The 24,204-nt window shown below is 36.3% G+C and overlaps 1 protein-coding gene and 1 pseudogene across 1 annotated transcript; both read right to left on the bottom strand.

Annotated features, from left to right (window-relative positions):
* Window positions 1–360: 360 nt before the first annotated feature.
* On the bottom strand, window positions 361–1,278 carry LOC131822290 (olfactory receptor 4A15-like). Its single transcript, XM_059158769.1, has one exon. The coding sequence runs from the start codon at window positions 1,276–1,278 to the stop codon at window positions 361–363; it is 918 nt and encodes a 305-aa protein (XP_059014752.1).
* An 11,385-nt stretch (window positions 1,279–12,663) lies between these two features.
* LOC131822274 (olfactory receptor 4A47-like) lies at window positions 12,664–13,583 on the bottom strand (annotated as a pseudogene).
* Between the last annotated feature and the right edge of the window lie 10,621 nt (window positions 13,584–24,204).

The following is a 24,204-nucleotide window of genomic DNA, read 5'->3' as shown; positions in this document are numbered from 1 at the left end:
TCAGAAATATGTAATGAGCACTATTAATTTTGAAAAAGAATAATTGGGCAAAAGAGAAGAAAGTGAAAATTGTCCAGTAATGAAAATAAAGGGATAGTATTAACTATAGCATAACTTATCACATAGAACAGAAACTCATAGTTTCAACAAAGACATTTTATACCCAAAGCTACAGACCTATTTTACTAACAATTTATGAAAATCTTAGAAACCTTTTTTGATCATTACAATATTTACACCTTAAGTGCTTTCATCATACACAAGTTCATTAAATCTGAGGAGAAATTCATTACAAATAAATAATCCTTTCCTGGATGGAGCAACTCTTCATTGAAAAAAGGTGACAATTTCTCTTCAGCATCATTTTCTTCTTCTGGTCCACAGCTTTTTCATGGCATTTTTCATCTCTCCGTTTCTCAGAGTATAGATCAGAGGGTTTAACATAGGGGTGATGACTGTGTAAAACACAGTCAAGAATTTATCAATGGGTAAGGTGAAAGGAGGTCTCACATACATAAAAATGCAAGGGACAAAGAAGAGGACCACCACTGTAATGTGAGAGCCACAAGTGGATAAGGCTTTGTGCCTCCCTTCCTGACTAAGAGTCTTCAGGGAATGCAGAATGACCCCATAGGAAATGAGTAAGACTGTAAAGATGCCCACACAGATTGTTCCATCATTGGCAATCACAGTGAGGCCAATAATGTAGGTGTCAGTGCATGCAAGTTTTAATAATGGATACATGTCACAGACGAAGTGGTCAATGACATTGGGACCACAGAAAGGAAGGTTGTAAACTGAGAGAAGTTTAACGAGAGCATGCAGAAAACCTCCAACCCAGGCCAACAGCAGCAATAGAACACACACCCGTTGATTCATGATTGTCAAATAATGCAAAGGTTTGCAGATGGCCACGTAGCGGTCATAGGCCATGACCACCAGGAGCAAAATCTCAGCACCACCAAATAAGTGCTCTATAAAGAGTTGGGACATGCAACCTTGGAAGGAAATGGTTTTCTTCTCATAGAGTAAGTCTATAATCATATTTGGAGTAACTGTAGTAGAATAAACAGCATCCATAAATGATAAGTAACCAAGGAAGAAGTACATAGGGGTAGCCAGGGATGGGCTGACCACCACAGTCACCACAATGAGTAGGTTGTCCACCATTGTCACAATGTAGATGATCAAGAACACGACAAATAGTATTTTCTGACCTTGAAGGCTCTGGGTGAGCCCCAAGAGGACAAACTCAGTCACATTGTTCCTGTGTTCCATATGTTCTTTTGCATCTCCTTATTTCACAGTTCAAGAAAAAATTAGCTATTAATGTGATAATTACTGGTGACTTCCTGAAATATAACACAATCTGTTTATTCATTTACCTAATAGGCATTGTAGTTTCTTACATTCTAGTACTTCCAGAAATTATAAGAATAAAAGATGGATGAAAACATTTTCCCTAACCTCACCACTCTTGCTGACTCAGGCAGAGATAAGTCACTAAAAACACTGTGGGGAAAGGACACAGTAATAAATAAATGGAGGGGCACAACCAACTTTCCAACTGGAAGCTAGTAAAATTGTACATGTATTGAACTCTTCATATACAAATTTTTAAATGCATTTATTTAATGAAAAACTACAGCAAGGTTTGTATTTACTTCCCAGCTAACACAAGACATGACTTTCTAACTTCTGGAATCCTCTTAACTCATAAATGAAATTGATATATTTTATGATATCAAAACATCTCAAGGTCTTTAAAAAGATACCATGACATCAATAGATAAAAGTAGATGGACTTGCATTTTAGAGGACATACACAGAGTTAATATCAAAATACACACAGAGCTTTAAGCAAATAAAATATAGACGACAAAGAAACCAATGGCAAGTGGGTAAATCATGTAAAGAAGCATTTATAGGAATAGCCAACAGACATATGCTATGATACTGTAAACAAAAAATAGGAAGTGAAGTAAGAGCTTGATTATGAAAGTGTGACCTTGGATTCCTTATAATCACTCATTCAAGTCTGAGCATGCTACACCATCCTCTAAACTTCCACAGATCAGCAAACAATGCTCACAGAACATATCAATTTGGACCACTTATAGAGTTAGAAATATTTGGCCCATTAAAAATATCCCTAAGCCTGAAACGAGTTTCTAAAAATACTGATGTTAGAGAAGTTGGAGAAAGTACATTTATTCTGTATCTTTATATATGAAAATAGCCAAAAGTGGTATTACAGACCTGAGCTAATTCCCATATATTCTAATAATCATAAAGAATCGCTAATTTGGCTGATTATGAGATTCACACAGCAGGAATTTTAAAAGACTGAATCCCAGCACCACCAAGATGTAAAATATAAAGTCTACTTTGGAATCTTACAACTAGTTACACTTCCTGGGTTACCTGCATGCTGAAAATCCTTTCAATTCAAGGTTACAGTCCCTTGTCCCTTCTCTTTTGTGCACTGATATCATCTCTGAGCACACAGACCAAGAAAACACACTCATCATCACAGGATCGTGAATCGTTTCCATGTGAACAATGCTTTCTATGTTTGCAGAAAGTCTTTTCAGTTTTTCAGATAAAGATTACTTCTTAAATTTCTGGGATTTTCAAAATGAATAAAAAGTCCCTGTAATTTAAAAAAGTCTGAACATTGGCTGTGAACAAAGAGAACTAAAATCTTTGTTAGCTTAATTTGCCATAATAACAAATGTTAAACCAACATCTTCATGACCAGAAAAAAAAAAAAAAAAAAAAAAGAAAAGAAAAAAAGAAACAAAAAACAAACAAACACCTTTGTGGGAGAGAAAATTGTGAATTGCTTAAATAAAGATTTTTTTTTCATTGTCAATATAAGTAAAACAGTGAAATAGCCTTTATGACAGTCACTTAATAATTTATACTGGTCTGTCTGCACAAAGCATAGTTAAAGTTTGGATTCCCTGAATGATGGAGAATAAGTTCACCTAGACACTTTACTAAGTTCTGATTCCATCATTTGATTCCTGAAAAAGCCAGTCATATGAACACGGATCCAAATACCCTTTGAGATCAAGATAAAGGTCTGCAAACACTTGATCTTCATTTGAACCACAGCAAGCGCTATTGAGTCGTTCCATTGGTGCATCTCCATGAGTCATTCTTCTCTAATTAAATTCATTGGGACTCTCATCATAATTTTGTGGGTAGACCTGGATCTCCAGAGATGCCACCAGGATAATTACCATGTACAACAGGACTTGAAGAAATATGTCCTCTGGGGGCTGTTTGGGGGGGGGGGGAGATGTAGAATCCCCAAGAACAACTTAAGATTGAATCACCAAAGGAGAAATGTCCAGTGTAGACAAAATATATAAAACCTTTCTTCTTTCAAACATGACTTTCACAATAAGCAAAGTTATTTCAGTTAGGTTTAAGCTATGTTTTTGCACATGGACACCTAGAACTGACTTCCAGAATATCATGAGAGCAAATTTCATACTATCCATTTAAGTGTTGTCTCAAATGTAATAAAGCAAGTTTCTAACCTAAGGGGAAGAATCTTGAATTTGTCACATAGGGACACACAGGCAAGTATATAGAACCTGTGTTAGTATGGGAGTGGGGAGGGTGAAAACACTGTGGGAGGAGTCCACTTACCTCAGAGTGCTAACAGACACCACTTAGCAAAAAACAAAAAAACAAAACAAAACAAAAAAGTTGCAACACATCTCAAAGGACTTAAATCATACAGAATATATATAGTGGAATCCAACACAAATATAACAGTGTTTCCCAATTATTTAAAGGGGTGTGTAGAATGGAATAAGTAGCTTTAATGAAAAGTATTAGGAAACAAGAGATAGTGTAAGAAATGAGTTAACATTTCATCTCAAGAAGTTGAAAACAAGAAAGCAAAATAAACTGAGCGGACACTGTAGAAAGGAAGTAGTAAATAAAAGACAGAAATCATTGAAATTTAATTTTATTGAAAAAAAAGAGAAAATACATAAAGCCAGATTGGCTCTTCGAAAGATTTACAAAATTAATGTTCCTAGCAAAATGAGTGAAGAAAAACTAATAGAAAGAACAAAAGATCAGAATCAAGAATGAAGATGGTGTTATCAATATACTCTACATATCTGAAAAAGATAATAAAAGAATATCAACAATGAATTTATGACAGTATCCTTGCCTGTTTAGAAAGTGGAGCTCTGTTAAGAAAGATGTAGATTTCTGAAGAGACACAGAAAAATAATTAAAACCTAGAATTACCTATACTTTAAAGTAAATAAACAATTTGATACCTTTCTTCTCTCTAAACAAAATTCTACTCCCATATAACATTATCAATGATACTATATAAGAATTAATCAAAATGTAGGATTAATATAAATGGCTCAGGGCTGAGGAGAACGTAAAATTCTTCCTGACTCATTTTGGGCACCCAGCATAACCCTTAAACCAGAATGAAACAAGAGCATCACAGGAACAATAATCAGACCAATCTCTCATGTTAGCAGAAACATAAAATTCTAAACACATTAGATTCTCTTGCATGTTTTCCTTGGAGATTTTTTTCTTTATTCTTACTGTTATGGTTTATTCGACAGGTTTGGAACAGTGCTCAGTTTAGGGACAATTGTGTCCCATTACTGACGCAAGATCTTCCTAAGACCTCAGCCAGTGTCCCGCCCTATGAGCCAGAATCTGCCCAAGTGGTCTCCCTGAGAGACCAGCCTCTGTGACTGACCCAGGGAGCACTGGGCAATCCTCCCTAATGCAGCCAGGTAAATCACCACCCAGCCCCAAGCAGTTTCCTCAAATGCACCTGCACACACTGATAGCTACTCTGATGAACAATCTAGGAGGATCCTTGCAGCTCTCCAGCACTGATTCTTTCCTTTTCTTTTTCTCTCTCCTGTTGTCTCTCACATAGTCTCACTAATCTCTCATGCTCTCTCTCAAGTCCCCTCTCATCTCTCTCAAGTTCCCTCTCATATTCTATCTCTCTTATTCTCTCTCCCCTTTCTCCCTCCTTTTTTCTCCCTCTCCTGTCCTCTCTCTCTCCATTCCTCCTCCTTCCCCTTCCCTCCTCCTCCTTTCCTCTCGCTCTCCCTTTTCCCCCTTCTCTCTCATTCCTCCCTCTCCTTCCCACTCATTCTTCCATTCTCTGTCTCTGTCTCTCTCTGTCTATCTCTCAGTCTCTCTGCCTTGCTAGCTCTATCCTCTCCAGATTATCACCCTCTGCATGCTAGCTCCCTTGGTGCCTTGCTGTAGGACTCTCAGTTCCTTGCCCTCAACTCAAAGGCTGTGCAGGATTTCCTGAATATTCCTGTCTGTACCGCAGCATGAAAACTTTTCAGTGCAAAGCTGGGACAATTCTAGGACTCAACTTGTTTTTTTCTCATCTCTCAGTGATCACTCCTTCTGATGTCTAGTCTTGAAAACCAGTATTTTGCATATTTTCCATCTTGTTTGATGTTTTAGGCAGAAGGGTAAATTTAGACCCTGTTACCCCTTCTTGTGCTGAATGAACCTTCCCAGTACAATGATAATTATATATTTTTAAATTTACCTATATCAGATGAAAATAGGTCAAGGAAAAAAAAAAACATGATTGTGTTTCTAAGCTCTTAAACATAGTTAATTCTATCTCACTTTCAAAAAATGTGGGAATTCATACTGTTTGGCTAGATAATATTTAATAAACCCATGCCTCCCTGGATCAGACTAGTAGAAAAGCAAAGGGGCTTTCCAGGGGCTCTAACTAACCAGATCCTCATTGTGGCTCAATGCACTCATCCAGAGATAAATGCTTGATTTAGGAGAAGCACTTATCTTTGGAAGTCACATGCTCCAGACACTCCCTACATGCATATCCATCAGGAGCACAGCTTGTTCTATTCACACAATGCTCCCAATCACTGTCTGGAGTATTACAGCCTCCCATACCTTCCTTCCTTTCTTATTCCATTGTTGGATTGATAACATTCACAATAAAAGTAGAAGCAGAGCCTGGCCTGGGACCTTTACCCCTAAAGTGTCTGCTTCCAGGCCCTCTCCTTTCTCCTACTAAGGTATTTGGAGCAATATTATTTGCTGCTTCAGGGTTTGCTGGCCAAACCCAGCAAAATGTACTATTATATTATGAGCATAGATGGGTATTTCCTAATATATAATAAAAATGTAAGTCTTAAATCCAAAATCAGTATCATGCTGAATAAAGAAATCCTAAACCACCTCACTTATTTCATGGTGATTTTTTTTTAAGATTTTTATTTATTTATTTGACAGACTACAAGTAGGCAGAGAGGCAGGCAGAGAGAGAGAGGATGAAGCAGGCTCCCCACTGAGCAGAGAGCCTGACGAGGGGCTCGATCGCAGGACCCTAGGATCATGACCTGAGCGGAAGGCAGAGGCTTTAACCCACTGAGCCACCCAGGTGCCCCTCATGGTGATTTTAAAAGCAGAATTTTCCTCTTCTTTATGTAATGCTTTATGGTATAATCGAAATACAACATACAGTGAGAATAAGAATGTTCAAGGCTACCTCTGACCCTTGACGTAGGGACTAGTTGAAAGTAGTGAAGAAAAGACATGAATCCTAGCCAAGAAGCAGAATCGGGAGCACCATGATGGCTCAGTTGGTAGAATGTCCATCTCTTGATATCACGCCAGATCATGATCTCAAGGTCATGGGGTCAAGCATTGTCTCGGGTTTGCTCAGTGTGAAATCTGCTTGGGATTATCTCTTTCCCTCTCCCTCCACCTCTCCCCACACTTGCCCCAAATACATACATACATACATACATCTTTAAAACCAAAATAAGATTATCGGATGAATTCTTGTGACTGTCGGCATGATGTTACTGCTTTCACCGTGGGAGGTGAGGATGGGGCTCATTCTTAATTCCTGCAGGGATCCTGTCTCTTCTCTGGCCAACATCTCTGCCAGAATTTCTAGCACTCACAAAGTGTATGGTACACACAACTGTCTGTCCTGTTATTTTACAGTGCTCAAGAGGACATTTGACTCTTTCGAGGTAAATGTCAGTTGAAACTAGAGAAAGGTAACACCTTGGCTGTCGAAATTTGAAAATCCCTGACCCTTTACAAACTTCCTGTTCAGATTTTGGAATAATCAGGGCTGCATAAGTTTGAAATTATGCTAACTTATACATATCACTACAGCACAGTAAAAAAAAAAAAAAAAAAAAGAATCACCAGATACTAATTACTCAATTTATGCAAATAATGGCAAGAACCTGAATGAAATGGACAATTATCTAAGGAAACATAATTTACTGGAACTAACAATGACAGATAAAGAAATATCAATGGATTGATATCTTTAAGAGAAATCAGTAACATGGATGAAAAACTAACCATCGGTGATGTTTCTAGGAAGAAGTTGCTGTGGCTAAGGTTGAAGAGGTTGCTGCCTGTGTTCTCCTCAAGGATTTTGATGGATTCCCATCTCACAATGAGGTGTTTCATACATTTTGAGACTATTTTTGTGTGTGATATAAAGAAATGGTCCAGTTTCATTCTTCTGCATGTGGCTGTCCAATTTTTCCAACACCATGTGTTGAAGAGACTGTCTTTTTTCCATTGGATAGTCTTTGCTATTTTGTCAAAGGCTAGATGACCATAGAGTTGAAGGTCCATTTCTGGGCTCTCTGTTCTGTTCCGTTTATCTATGTGTCTGTTTTTGTCCCAGTACCATACTGTCTTGATGATTACAGGTTTGTAATAGAGATTAAAGTCTGGAATTGTGATGCCACCGAAGTTGACTTTCTTTTTCAACATTCCTCTGACTATTCAGGGTATTTTCTGGTTCCATATAAATTGTAGGATGATTTTTTCCATTTCTTTGAAAAAATGGATGGGATTTTGATAGAGATTGCATTAAACATGTAGATTGCTTTAGGTAGCATAGACATATTCAAAATATTCATTCTTCCAATCCATAAGCATGAAAGAGTTTTCCATTTCTTAGTGTCTTCCTCAATTTTTTCCATGAGCATTTTATAGTTTTCTGAGTATGTATTCTTTGCTTCTTTGGTGAGGTATATTCCTAGGTATCTTGTGGTTTTCGGTGCAATTATAAATGGGATCAACTCCTTAATTTCTCTTTCTTCTGTCTTGCTATTATTGGTGTATAGAAATGCAACTGATTTCTGTGCATTGATTTTATATCCTGACACTTCACTGAATTCCTGTCTGAGTTCTAGTAGCTTTGGGGTGGAGTATTTTGGATATTCCACATAACATATCGTATAATCTGCAAAGAGTGAGAATTTGATGAGGCTAGGACTCCTAATACTATGTTGAATTGCAGTGGTGATAGTGGACAGTCCTGCCATGTTCCTGACCTTAGGGGAAACACTCAGCTTTTCCCCATTGAAAATGATATTCACTGTGGGTTTTCATAGATGGCTTTGATGATACTGAGGTATGTATGCTCTATCCCTATACTATGAAGAGGCTTAATTAAGAAAGGATGTTGTACTTTGTCAAATGTTTTTTCAGCACCTATTAAGAGTATCATATGGTTCATGTTCTTTCTTTTATTAATGTTTTGTACCATATTGATTGATTTGCAGATGTTGAAACAAAGGCATGGGAAGCAAGGGCAAAAATGAAATATTGGGACTTCATCAAGATCAAAAGCTTTTGCACAGCAAAGGAAACAGTCAACAAAACCAAAGACAACCAACAGAATGGGAGAAGATATTTGCAAATGGCATATCAGATAAAGGGCTACTATCCAAAATCTATAAAAACCTTGTCAAACTCAACATCCAAAGAACAAATAATCCAATCAAGAAGTGGGCAGAAGACATGAACAGACATTTCTGCAAGGAAGCCATCCAAATGGCCAACAGATACATGAAAAAGTGCTCAACATCACTCGACATCAGGGAAATACAAATCAAAACACAGTGAGATACCACCTCATACCAATTAGAATGGCTAAAATTAACAAGTCAGAAAATTACAGCTGTTGGTAAGGATGTGGAGAAAGGGGAACCCTACTACACTGTTGGTGGAAATTAAGCTCATGCAGCCACTCTGGAAAACAGTTGAAAACAACCTCAAAAAGTTGAAAATAGGGGCACATGGGTGGCTCAGTGGGTTAAAGCCTCTGCTTTCAGCTCAGGTCATGATCCCAGGGTCCTGGGATCTAGCCCCACATTGAGCTCTCTGCTCAGCAGGGAGCCTGTTTCCCTCTCTCTCTCTGCCTGCATCTCTGCCTACTTGTGATCTCTGTCTGTAAAATAAATAAATAAAATCTTTTTAAAAAATTTTTAAAAAGAGCAAGTACACTCAATGAAATAATTAAAAATAGAGCTGCCCTATGACCCAGCAATAGCACTACTGAATATTTGCCCTAAAGATACAAATGTAGTTATTTGAAGGGGCATGCACACCCAAATGTTTATAGTGGCAATGCCCACAATAGCCAAACTATGGAAAGAACCTAGATGTCCATCAACAGATAAATGGATAAAGAAGATGTGATATATATATATATATATATATACAATGAAGCCATCAAAAAATGAAATCTTGCCATTTGCAATGACATGGATGGAACTAGAGGATATTATGCTAAGTGAAATAAGTCAATCAGAGAAAGACAATTATCGTATTATCATATGATCTCTCTGATATGAGGAATTTGAGAGGCAGGGCAAGGGGTCTTGGGGTAGAGAGGGGAAAAAATGAAACAGGATGGGATCAGGAAGGAAACAAACCAAAAGAGACTCTTAATCTCAGGAAATAAACTGAGGGTTTCTGGGTCATGGGGTGGGGGAATAGGATGGCTGGGTTATGGACATTGGGGAGGGGATGTGCTACGGTGAGTGCTGTGAATTGTGCAAGACTGATGAAAGACCTGTACCTCTGAAGCAAATGATATATTACATGTTGATAAATAAATAAATAAAATCAGATCAGAAAAACTAACCATCAAGGAAACACCAACCTGAGATGCCTTTGTGGGAGAATTCCATCAACGAAGCAGCTGTAGAGATGTGATTAGTAACATAGACAAGTCTGGGGATTGACTTTGGCATCGACACTCTCACAGGTTGGTGGCCATGGGGAACCTACTTAACTCCAATGAACCTCCATTGTACACCACAAAATGGGTCCAAGTATAGTATCAACCTCATAGTGTCTATAAGGAACAGGAGAATAAACACACATAATGCGTTAACAAAAAATTCCCACAAAAAAGATGAATGATAAATGCCAAGTGCAATTTTACTCACAAGTTTTCAAATAAAATATCACCCCAGTGCTACTTAAACTGATTAAAAATCAGTTTTAAAAATCAGATTCCTAATTCTCTCCATAAACCATTCACTCAATTATTTACCATGCCCAGCACTAACACTGCTGTTAATACATTCTAGTGGGAGAACAGATAATGAAACAAAATTTTTAAAGTGAAATGGATAAAATATTAGCTGGTCAACAGTGCTACCATAAGTATAAAAGAAAACATTAAGTCTAACAGAGAGATGAGAAATGGCTGGGGGTAAGGAGCCATTAGGATGGCTTCTAAAAGATGGCCTCATAAAGCTCTATTTATAAACTGATATCGAACCTAGAAAGTATTACACAAAAACAGAACCTATAGGCTATTTTAATTTATAAAAATAAAGCAGAAATGCTATAACAATCCCATATAATAAAATCCTTCAATGTAGATAATCACATTAATATATTAAGGAAAAAAGAGTGTAAACATCTAAATTACTGCTGGAAAAACAACAACATTCTTGACTTTTTGAAATATCACCAATAACTAAAAACATCAATATTTAAATACTTAAATACAATATTTAAATACTATTTGAACCAAAAACTCATACTTAAAATTTTTCAAAAGAATTTTATCCTAGTTATTGGCTACAACAAAATAAAATTGGGGAAAACATGAAAAGGACTGGAAACATGAATTTTGCTGTATCTTCATAAAGAAGATTTAAGTACATTGAGGAAGCTGAGAATGAGTTATATCTATATAGACTAGTATGTAAAGATCTTCAGAAGACTGAGTGGTAAATGCAAAAGTTATACATTTAGACAAAAACACACATATATTTTATTACCAAAGGTTACTAATTGAACTATCTTAGAATAGAGATTCTGGTGAGGGATGGGTAAAGGTTTATTCTACAATGTTTCTCACTTTGTATAGATTCAATTTTTAGTATTTATTATAATCTATTCTAATTTATTTTTTATTTAAAAGGTAAAATACACTAAGAATTTCATATATCATGCAAACAAAATAAAGATAATGGTCTACATAACATTCAGTATGTTAACTAGTGCAATAAATAGAACAAAAATAAAACAGGGATCTAAAGGGCTAGTATCCAAAATATATAAGAACTTATAAAACTCAACACCCCCCAAAACACAAATAATCCAGTTTTAAAGTGGGCAAACTACATGAATGAACATTTCTCTAAAAAAAACATACAGATGGCCAGCAGGAAAAGATGTTCATTATCACTTACCTTCAGGGAAATGCAAGTCAAAACTACAAATTAGATATCACCTCACACATTGGAATGTCTAAAATCAACAACACAAGAAACAGATTTTGACAAGGATGTAGAGAAATAGGAACACTCATGTACTGCTGCTGGGAAATCAAACTGCTACAGCCATCTTAAAACAGTATGGAGGTCCCTCGAAAACTTAAAAATAAAATTAGGCAACAATCAAACAATAGCGCTACTGGGTATTTACCCAAAGAATACACAAATACACACTAATTTAAAAGGATAAGTCTATCCTGACATTTGTACCATATTTCTTTAAAATCTTCCAGATTATGGAAGCTTCCAAGTGTGTATGTATATGTGTGTGTGAGAGTGTGTGTGTGTGTGTGTGTGTATCCAACATAAAAAAATAGAGAAATCTTGCCATTTGCAACAACATGGAAGAAGCTAGTGAGTATAGTGCCAAGCAAAATAAGTCAGTCAGAGAAAGACAAATACCATATGACTTCACACATATGGAATTTAAGAAACAAAATAAATGAGAAAAGGAAGAGAGAGAGAGATCAAGAAACAGACTCTTAATCATTGAGAACAATCTGATGGCTACCAGAGAAGAAGGGGGGATAGGTTAAATAGGTGATGGAGATAAAGGAGTGCACTTGTTGTTGTAAGCACTTGGTGATGAATAGAACTGTTGAATTATAATATTGCACACATGAAGCTAATAAAGCACTCTATGTTAAAAAAAAAGACAGGAACCCAACTAAATATGAAAATAATAGTGATAAAATAAGTAATAATACTAAACATAACAATTAATTAAATTAAGGTAACTACAAAAATTCATCAATATGCAGCCTATATGGAGATTAGGAGTTTACTCATGGTGACCACTATGTATAGAACTGTTAAATCATGCTATTGTGTATATGACAATAAGAAAACATTATATATTAATTTTACCAGAATGAAAAAATTAAAAATAAATAACAATTCATGCAACTATAAAACTGCATTGACTACTTCATTACAAATTATTGACTCAGAATGTAAAGGCATTTACACTAAAATGGACTTTAACATTTGAGGAGATTGGCTCTAATGATAAACTATGATCTTGATGATGCATTTATTTGCTATTTGATATATTTCTCTTACAGAGCTTCTTCATGGCATTTGCCATCTCAGAATTTCTCAGAGTGTAGACCAGTGGGTTCAACATGGGGGTTATGACTGTATAAAACACAGTCAATGATTTGTCAATAGGAAGGTCTTAGCAGGTCTTGCATACATGAAAATACATGGAACAAAGAAGAAGACCACCACAGTGATGTGGGAACCACAGGTCTGGAGGGCTTTCTGCCTCCCTTCTGCACTAAGGTTCTTTAGAGAGTGCAGGATGATACCATAGGAGATGAGCAAGAACACAAACACAATACTGCAGATCACTCCACCATTGGCCACCACTAACGGGCCGGCCACATACATATCAGCACAGACCAGTTTCAATAGGGGATACATGTCACAGAAAAAATGATCAATGACATTGGGGCCACAGAATGGGAGCCCATAAATTGTGCTAACGTGAATTACTGAATGCAGAAAACCTCCAACCCAGGACACTACCAGCAGCACAACACACACCCATTGCCTCATGATCACCAAATAATGCAAGGGCTTGCAGATGGCCACATAATAGTCATGGGCCATCACTAGCAGAAGAAAGACCTCTGAGCCACCAAAAAGATGATTTATAAAGAGCTGGGTCATACAAGATTGAAAGGATATGGTACTTTTCCCAAAGAAAACACCTGAAATCAATCTGGGGAAAATACAAGAGGAATAAATGACATCCATAAAAGATAGGTTAGCAAGAAAAAAGTACATAGGTGAGCCCCGGGTATTACTTACAGTCACCACAATGAGCAGGTTTCCCACCACAGTCAAAATATAAAAGAGTAAGAACATAACAAAAAGAATCTTCTGTTCCTTTGGATCCTGGGTGAGCCCCAAGAGGACAAAGTAAGTTACGTTGTTTGGTGGTTCCATCTAGTCTGCATAGGAGATGACTTCTCATATTAGAACCAGGCTGATCTATAAAACAAGGGAGAAAACTTTTAAATACATGATAAGATTAACCTTTTATTGATTCATTCAATTAAAAAATGTGGCAGGAGTACCTGTTTTTGTCCGATGTTTCATAGAGGTGATTCCCAAATTGAATTAGCCATGGTTTCCTATATTCAGTGATAGCATACCTAATAATCACCAACGTTAAAAGTGTCAGTATAAAAACAGTTGCACAATGTAAAGTTCAGGGGTAGGAATATGTCAAACTAACAATCAGAGAAGACTCCCCAGAGGAAGAAATGCTTCCACTGAGTTTTAAAGAAAAAGTGGAAAGACAAGAAAAGAGAGCAAGAGAATTCCATGAAAAGGTACACAGTTTATAAAGTCACAAAAGGGAAATACTTGAGACTGATTAAAGGTAACTGACATTTTCAAACTGAGTGGCTCAAATTAGGAGTGAAAGATCACCACCCTGGATTGTCTCTTCCCTCACTGAGACTTCTTTCTTGAGATCTCTGGCTGGATATGCCTCCTTTTCCTGACCAAAAATGTGGAATGTTTCCAATGTTGGGTCTCTCCCTTAATTTTTGAACTTCACATATGTAATATCTCTGACTCTGAACCTCTCTAATTCAATATTAATTCAGAACTAATAAGACTAAATTTTTAATTTTCAGCAACAAACACAGGTGTTTCCCATCTCACTAAATGGTACTACCTTCCAAGTCATTACTCAGACAAGAAATGTCATGATGTCTTTCATGCTTTTCTTGCTCTCATATAACATATTGATACTTTTAACAATTCTGATTAACTCCCATTTAAAATAGTTCACAAACTTGATCATTTTCCTCCAACCACAAATTCTCCAGCCCCCTAAACTAGCTTCCTGCCACATCTCTTCCCTTTCATTCTGGCCTCCATTAATTCATTCTCATAAGGCAGCTCAAATGATCTGTTTATAAGGATGATTAGAATCACTCCACTGCTCACAATGCCTACAGTGGATTCCAATCACACACACACAACTAAATGAATCACATTTCATATGTACAGTAATGAAGAACTGTAATCTTCATTTCATAGTTGAACAAACTGAGGCTCAGAACATCTAATTCTTTTTCCCAGGTCACCCATTTTTAAGTGATTAAACCGGAATGGAAATCTAAGTTCCCTTTATTTCAAAGTAATTTAACTTTTACATGATAAAAAAAAATTCACACACTTGGAAGCCTAGTTCCCATATTTACTGTTAGCCTTATCTTGTGACGGTATGTTCACAAGCTGAAGGAAAACTTTTTAACTCATTCCTGGGACTGGAATTTTTCCTTTATCCAGTATAACAAAAGAAAGTAAAAAGCTTCATTAATGCCTGATAGTATATTTTATTTCACTTGGCTATCAGTCCATTTTCTTCATGGGGTACATTTTATATCATTTGGTTATCAGTCCATTTCCACCCTGATTATTCAGGACATTGCCTTTATTTGCATGGTAGGTTATGTAAAAAGAATTCCCTGGTCCACACAGGAAATAAAACTTTACTACCTTAGGATAATTTATCTAAAAGATAAGTAATCTAATTTTACATAAGAAGATAGCAACCAGCCATTTTCAAGGAGATTGTTCTTGGGTAACTTCTTCCCTACTAACTTCAAAATAGAAAACATTCACTTGGTTCACTCTTTCATTCTATCCTGTTGGTATGACCACACCAATTGAGTTCAAAATTGGAGAAGAGATGTTCTTGTACTTTTTTGGGAAGTGTGCTTTCAGCCTAGCAAAAACCTCCTAAAAATGTGTCACCTCTTAAGAGTGTAACACCTTCTTCCCAATAGGGAAAGAGATCATGAGACATTTCATCCCATCTGACCAAATATGTCATAAAGTCAGAGTTGGAAAGTGTCCCAAGGCTGATTCTTTCTTAATTAAATTCACTGGATATTTCCATAGATTTTTTTTAAATATCTATACATAATAGTACTACTAGACCAAATCACATAATTAAAGTCTAATGGATGTAGCATGAAAAAAAAATAGGTTTGGAAAAATTATATTACTATTGCCAGGCATAAATAAAATATCAGCCAAAGCATTTTATTCCAATGAAGATTAATTTATCATGTATATCCCCATATCCCCACCTGTCATACCAAGGTCTCCTTTCTTTTTATTTAACACTCATTTTATTATCAGCCTTAAAGTGCGAATAGATATATTAAATATTTATTTATCAATATGGGTGTAATAGGTATTAAATTATTAATTATTGTTTTTATATTAGAGAACATATTTAATGCAAGGAACCATGCTATGAGTGAGAGCAAAACAACTAATAAACAAGGGATAAAACACATGTAAAGTCCTTCCTGCATGGATTTTATTTCTCATATAGTCACAGAAAAAAATAAGAGAACAATTTAATAAAATAAGTGTAGTCTTCTTCAGATGACTATTAAGAACTAACCTGATTAGTAGAAACTAACATGGCCAAGTATATTATTTGTCCTAAAAATATGAAAAATAAAACTCAGTAAACTTCGGCAACCACAATGTCCTTTACTTAGAGTACTAGGATACTATTCATGTCCCTGGACATTAACCTTCTCTTTGCCTATTAAGACAAATGCTGGAATTTAACTTCCTGAAAGACCTTGACTGAGTAGTCTCTCAGGTAGTAGAAATCTTTACCTGTTCAGTCATTCAAAATATATCCCCAGTAGTGCAATTTCTGGGTCATAGGGTAGCTCTATTTTTAACTTCTTGAGGAAACTCCATATTGTTTTCCAGAGTGGCTGTACCAGATTGCATTCCCACCAACTTAGTAAGTGGATTACCTTTTCCCCATACCCTCACCAACGTTTGTGGTTTCCTGACTTGTACTACTAGGTATTTACCCAAAGGATACAAACATAGTGCAAAGGGACACATGCATCCCAAAGTTTATAGAAACAATGTCCACCATAGCCAAAGTACAGGAAAACCCCAGATTTCCATTAATAGATGAGTGGGTACAGAAGATGTGGTATATGAATAAATGGAATATTGCACAGCCATCAAAAATGAAATCTTACCATTTATCATGATGTAGATGAAACTAGAGGGTATTATGCTAAGCAAAATGAGTCAGTCAGAGAAAAATAATTGCCATATGACTTCACTAATATGTCGAATATAAGAAACAATATGGAGGAAAACAAAACTGAGGGTTGTTGGAGGGGAAATGGTGGGGGGATGGGGTAACTGGGTCATGGGCATTAAGGAGGGCACCTGATGTAATGAGCACTGGGTGTTATATGCAATGATGAATCACTGAACTCTACCTCAGAAACCAAGAATGCACCTTATGTTAATTAATTGAATTCAAATAAGTAACAAAAATAAAAATTAAATTAAATAGAAAACATATACCTAAGGCCTCTTCCTACCCAGTTGAAGGGATGTTCTACTTTGCACCAACATCATCCCAGAAAATCAGACCATTCCACATGTTTGTACAAGCAATGAGGGATGTCTATATACAGGAAAATTATCAAGGAAACATCTAGGGGATGAAGAGAAACTCTAACGTGAGCAGACATTTGAATTCTCAGAGATCTCTTAGGCCATTGTATCAGGAAAATAAACCTTGTAGTTATATGTGAAGACACAGCCTATGGCTTTCCACATCACTACAAGTTTCACTGAAAGAGAATGTATGGCCATTACAGGTTAGCTTATTATAATATTTTGAATTAATTCAAATAAATTAAACTGTTCTGGACAGTATTCTCCCCTAAAAGAATGACTAGAGAAAAAAAGACTATGTTCTTGCCAAGAAAGAGTGACAGACACCCAAATACGTGTACTAGCACTCCTAGACCAAATCACATTATTAAGGTCTAAAGGATGTAACATGAGGGGAAAAAAATAGGTTTGGATCAATTATGAGGCTATTGCCAGTGAAGAATAAAATACCACCCAAGGCATTTTAGTCAAGTGACGATTGAATCATCATGTATTTGAATCATCATGTATTTCCTCACTTGCCATAACAAGATTTTCTTTTGTTTCATTTTACATTCATTTTATTAATGACCTTGAAATGTGAATAGATATACTAAAAAATTATTTACCAACATAGATGTAATAACTATTCAATTATTAATTATTGTTTTATATTAGAGCACCTATTTAATGCCAAGAACCATACTATGAGTAAGGACACAACAGTTAAGAAAATGGGGGGAAAAAATCATGTGAAAAATCTTTCCCATATGGATCTTATTTCTCATAGAGTCACACAATAAATATGAGGACAGTTGTACAAAGTAAGTATAGTTTCTTCAGATGACTATATAAAAATTAGCCTAATTCATAGAAATTAACTTGGACAAGCTATTATTTGCCCTATTTTTTAAAAATCTCAATTTAGTTATTTCAATGTATCTTTCCTTGGTCCATACAATTAGGCAACCAAAAGTCTTTTACTTATATCATTAGGATAGCATTCCTGTCCCAGGACATTGTCCTAATAAGAAAGTTGGTGAAATTTAACTTCTGGGACAATCAATAACTGAGCAATCTCTCAGATAGTAGGAGAACTTTTCACCTGTTCAGTCATTCAAAATGTATCCTTAAGGCCACTTCTTCTCTAATAGAAGGCAGGTTTCTACCTTTTTCCAGCTTCATCTCAGTGAATTGGGCCCCTCCAGATGATTGCACAAGCAATGAGGGATGTCTATACACAAGAACATATATGAAGGAAACATTTAGGGGGTGAAGAGAAACTCCAGACTCGGCAGACATTTGAATTCTCAGAAATCTCTTGGGCCACTGGATGAGGAAAATAATCCTTCCATTTATATGTACAGACACAGCCTATGGCTTTCCACACCACTACTGTTTTTCAATGAAAGAAATTGTAAGGCCATTACAGACTAGATTAGAATATTTGGAATAGATTCAAATAAAGTATCCTCCTCTGCACAGTGTTATCCCCTAGAAAAATAACTAGAGAAAAAAAAAATACTAGGTTCTTGCCAAGAAATAGTGGCAGACACCCAAATATGTGAAAAGCCTCTAATTTGAACAGGAAAAAAATATATTAAATAATAAACTGTGAGTTTCTTATGGCTAAAACAATTTAAATAAGGCAAATCACATTGATGCCAAAGTGAAAGGATAACCAGTCTCAGTTTCATTTATCAGTCATGTCCTCAGCCAAGGAAGTCCTATCTCTAGCTGTTAGCATCACTACAAAGAGGCCCTGAAGTTCAGATGCAAAAGGCCTTAGGATGAGGGAAGTTACTGAGGTTGAAGTTGCAATTCATAAAAAGATATGTAGTCACAGTTCTGTAGTTCTGTGTTGGGATGGATGCAGTTGACCAAGGCCTGAATCTATGTCAACTGACACCATAATAATTTTCAGTTCATTAATTCAATCCTTAATTTCAGTCCAGTATCAATGAGTGACTGTTTCTACAAGAAACAAATTATTTTCCAACAAGAGCCTGTTTCTAAATCAAGTCTCTGAAGGCTTCCACTCTTACTCATTTTCCCACAGCTTATGATGAGCTCCACTGAGCATCTTCATTTCCACGTTTGGTTGTATATTGTATTTTCTAGGTCATAAGTATCATAGATAAAAATCATTAAGTACCTGTAAGAACCAGCTGAAGATCTTTTTGATGTGCTAAGCCACACAAAAAGCTACTTGTTTTCAATTTTTATAAATGTATGCATAGTTTTATGCTGTGTTAAAAAAAATCCTAAAGAACTAAACTCTTATCTTAAGTTAGACATAGAGGACTAAATCAATGTCAAAGTTAAATAAAAAAAAAGATGTAATGGAAAGATTAAAAAAAATCACTACAATATAAAACATTAAAGACAACAAACTACAACAGTCAAAACTTGTACTATTATTCTACAACTGGTAAATTTCTAGCAATAGTGATCAAGATAAAATACCAATATCAGAAATTAAAGAGGAAATAAACTCATACAGATGCTTCAGACTTTGAAAGGTTAATAAATGATTTTTCTGGAAAAATAATTATTCTAATAAATTTTATACCTTAGATAAAATGGGTATAATTTCTTCACAAACTTCCGAAAAAGACTCAAAAATAACTTGAGGAGGAGAAGCAAGATGGTGGAGGAGTAGGAGACCTAAGTTTCACCTGGTCCCAGGAATTCAGGTAGATGGTTTTCAAACCATTCTGAACACCTACAAACTCAACAAGAGATTAAAGAAAAAACAGCAGCTATTCAATGAACAGAAAAGTGACCACTTTCTGGAAGGTAGGATGTGTGGAAAAGTGAATCCAAGGTGATATTTGGAAAGATAGACTGCAACAAGGGAGGCAGCTGCCAGCAAGTGACAGAGCAGTGGAGAACAAAATTGGAACTTCTACAAGTAGGCTCTGCTGAGGTATGTCATTCCAGTGGCTAAGTATTGGATAGAAACCTCTCTGGGACAGTGTGGTCTCACAACCCTCAGGGTCACAGAACAACTGGAGGTGACTGAGTGTGGTAGAACTCCCAAGTCTTGGAACCCAGAAACTGGCTGCAAGCCCAGGAGGAGGTTCTCAGCTTGGGGATGCCATAAACCATGATCCACAGCACAGTTGGGCGACTACTCTTTGAGCAGAGACCCCAAAAGCAGGCAATCCAGGGAGCCTCCCCTTCCTACCCCAGAGGAATGGCACAGGAGTGCACTGTAGGACTCTGCAGGGTTTGGAGACTCTAAATGGGGACATGTGCCAGAAAGAGAAATGCTTGGTTATAGGCCTAGTGAGCATGCAGTGCAGCTAGAGACCAAAGAGATAGGAGATATTGACTGCTTTTCTTTGCAGGCTAACTGAGGAGTGGTGCACCCAGTTCTTGGGGCCTCCAGGCCCAGAGATTAGGAGGATGCCATTTTTATTCTTGTCCCCCAAAGCCATACAGAGAGATTTCAGGGCACAAAAGCTACAGAGAGCGAACCCAAGAAGAATGAGAATACTTAGCATGGCCCTGGCAAAAGTGGTGCAGTTCCACCTTGGGCAAAGACACTTGAAAGTCACTGCAACAGGCTGCTCATCTATAAGATCAGCAAGAACATCCAGCCAAGACCAAGTTTACCAATCAATGAGAACTGCTAAACTCTAGCAATGTGCTGTAGGGGAATACAGCACATAGAATTCATGACTTTTTTCTCATGATTCTTAAGACCTTCAAAGTAAATTTTTTTTAACTTTTTTTACTTTTTTTCTGTTTCTATTTTTTCTTTTTCTTCTTTCTTATTTTAACCATCTTATCAACTCCTTTTTAAAATATTTTTTTAAATTTTCATTTTTACACTCATCTTCTATCCCTTCATTGTATGTAACTTTATTTTTCATATATAACTATATAAGCAGAGTTTTATACTTACATTTATACAAAAATATAAATATAGAAGTATATATTTTTGTATATAACTTTTTCTTTCTTTAAAATTCTGGCATACAGTATCTTCTAACAGACCAAATATACCCAAAAATACTAGTGTATGGTTTTCTTCTAGTATCCAGCCTGATCACATTCTCTCCTTTTTTTTTCTTTTTTAATTTTTTTCCTTCTTTTTTCAACAAACTTCTTAACTCAACAATTCCTTTTTTTAAAAACTTTTTTAATGTTCATCTTTATAGTCATATTCCATCCCTTTAGCATATTTACCCTTATTTTTGTGTATACATACAAGGTTTATATCTTTAAAATTTTGGGAGGCAGTTATTTCTAACAGACCAATATAAACCCAAGATCTAGTGTGTGGCTCTGTTCTATTCACCAGCCTTATCATTTTTTTTTCCTTTCTTTTTCTCACAGTTGCAGGTCTCTTCTGATTGGTATAATGTATATTTTTCTGGGGTTATTCTTACACTTTTAGCATTTTGTTCTCTCATTCATCTATTCTTCTCTGGACGAAATGATGAAACAGAAAAACTCACCTAAAAAAAAAAAAAAAAAAAAAAAAGACAAAGAGGCCATACTTACTGCCAGGGACCTAATCAATATGGACTTTAATAAGATGTTGGAACTAGGGTTCAGAATGATGACTATAAAAGTACTAGCTGGGCTTTAGAAAAGAATAGAAGATACTAGAGAATCCCTTTTTGGAGAAATAAAAGAACTAAAATCTTAAAAAGTTGAAATCAAAAAGGCTATTAATGAGGTGCAATCAAAAATGGAGGCTCTCATCATTAGGATAAATGAGGCAGAAGAGAGAATTAGTGATATAGAAGACCAAATGATGGAGAAAAAAGAAGCTGAGAAAAAAGAGAGATAAACAACTACTGGGTCACTACAGAATAATTCGAGAGATAAGTAATACCATAAGACAAAACAATATTAAAACAATTGACATCACAGAAGAAAAGAAACAGAGGCAGAAGATACATTGGAGCAGATTATAACAGAGAACTTCCTTAATTTGGGGAAGGAAGCAGGCATCAAAATCCAGGAGGCACAGAGAATCTTCCTCAAAATCAATAAAAATAGGTCAATGCATCATCTAATAGTAAAACTTACAACTCTCAGTGACAAAGAGAAAATACTGAAAATAGATTGGGACAAGAGGTCTGTAAAATACAACAGTACTAATATTAGATTGGCAATAGACCCAATCACAGAGACCTGACAGGCCAGAAAGGACTGGTATGATATATTTAGAGCACTAAATAAGAAAAATATGCAGCTAAGAATACTATACCCAATGAGGCTGTCATTGAAAAGAGATGGAGAGATTTAAAAAAAAAAAAAAAAAAAACCTTCCAAGACAAACAAAATATAAAATAATTTGTAAACACCAAACCAGCCCCACAGGAAATATTGAAAGGGGTTCTTTAAGCAAAGAGACAGCCTAAAAGTAACATAGACCAGAAAGAATATAGACAATATATAATAACAGTCACCTTACTGGATATACAATGGCACTAAATTCATATCTTTCAATAGTTACTCTATATGTAAATGGGCTAAATGACCCCAATCAAAAGTCATATTGTGCCCAAATTTCGAGACCCCCCAAAGACGACCACCAGAGTCCAGAGTCAAAGCCAAACAGCAAGGGTCGTTTATTACGAGTTCAAACCCGGACATCCGCGCTTTCGTTGCCGGTGACGCTAAGAGGTCCCGAGCTCAGGATCACACTTTTAATACACTATTTTTGGGGAGGCAGGGACTTAGCATACATCATAGTATCTTGTAACAAATCGCCACATAATTCGGGAAAATAAAAAAGGAACTCTATAATATGACTGGCGCACTACAGAGCGGGAAAAGGCTGGGAACGGATGATTGGTTAGGGCAAAGGGCTCTTCAAATGAAGGGTCATTCTTCAAACTGCTGAGTTGGCGCCACTAGGATATGTGTCACCTCAGGATTGACCAGGGTCTTCCTGTCAAGCCGCAGGGCACCAGACGGTTGTTAGCTCTCAGCCCAGAGCCAGATCGGGGGGAAGGTCCTTGAGCATTTATTCTGTTACATCCAATTCCGGGTGGGGGTTTCTCTGGTCAGATGGCTGTTATCTCTTGGCCCAGAGTCGGGGGAGGGGTCCGGGCCATCCTATCAGGTTCAATTCTGGGAGGGGGATGTGTGGTTACAGAGTGTCTATAGAAAGTCTGCTGGTATTTTTCCATCTCCTCATGGGTTAGCAAGCAAAGGTACAGAAGCAGAAATAGCGGTAATGGCATCTCAGTCACAGGGTATTGGAAAGCATTAAAAAACAATACCTATTGATATGCTATCTGCAAGAAACTGATTTCAGACCCAAAGACACCTCCAGATTTTAAGTAACACAGTGAAAAACAATTTAAAATCTAGTGGACATCAAAAGAAAGCTGAGGTGATAATCCTTATATCAGCTAAACTAGATTTTAAAATAAAGGCTACAATAAGAGATGAGGAAGGATACTATATCATACTTAAAGGGTCTGTACAACAATTAGACCTAACAAATTTAAATATCTATGTTCCTAATATGGGATCAGCCAAATATATAAACCAACTAATAACCAAATCAAAGAAACACATCGACAATAATACAATAAGAGTAGGGGACTTTAACACACCCCTCACTGAAATGATCAGATCGTCTAAACAAAAGACACACTGGACAAGATGGACAGATATATTGAGAACATTCCATCCCAAAGCAACAGAATACACATTCTTCTCTAGTGCACGTGGAACATTCTCCAGAATAGATCACATCCTGGGTAACAAATCAGGTTTCAACCAGTACCAAAGGATTGGGATCATTCCCTGCATATTTTCAGACCACAGTGCTTTGAAACTAGAACTCAATCACTAGAAGAAAGTTGGAAAGAATTCAAATACATGGAACCTAAAGAGCTACCTATTAAGGAATGAATGGGTCAACCGGGAAACTAAAGAAGAATTTAAAAATATCATGGCAACTAATAAAACTGAAAACACAACTGTTCAAAATCTTTGGGATGAAGCAAAGGCGGCCCTCAGGAAGTATATAGCAATACAAGTCTTTCTCAAAAAACAAGAGAGGTCTCAAATACACAACCTAACTTTACACCTAAAGAGATGGAGAAAGAACAGAGAAGAAAGCCTAAACCCAACA

Source organism: Mustela lutreola, chromosome 1 (genome assembly GCF_030435805.1).
Source record: "Mustela lutreola isolate mMusLut2 chromosome 1, mMusLut2.pri, whole genome shotgun sequence".
NCBI lineage: Eukaryota > Metazoa > Chordata > Mammalia > Carnivora > Mustelidae > Mustela > Mustela lutreola.
The sequence above is the reverse complement of the archived record's forward strand: the minus strand, read 5'-3'. Positions and strand labels throughout refer to the sequence as shown.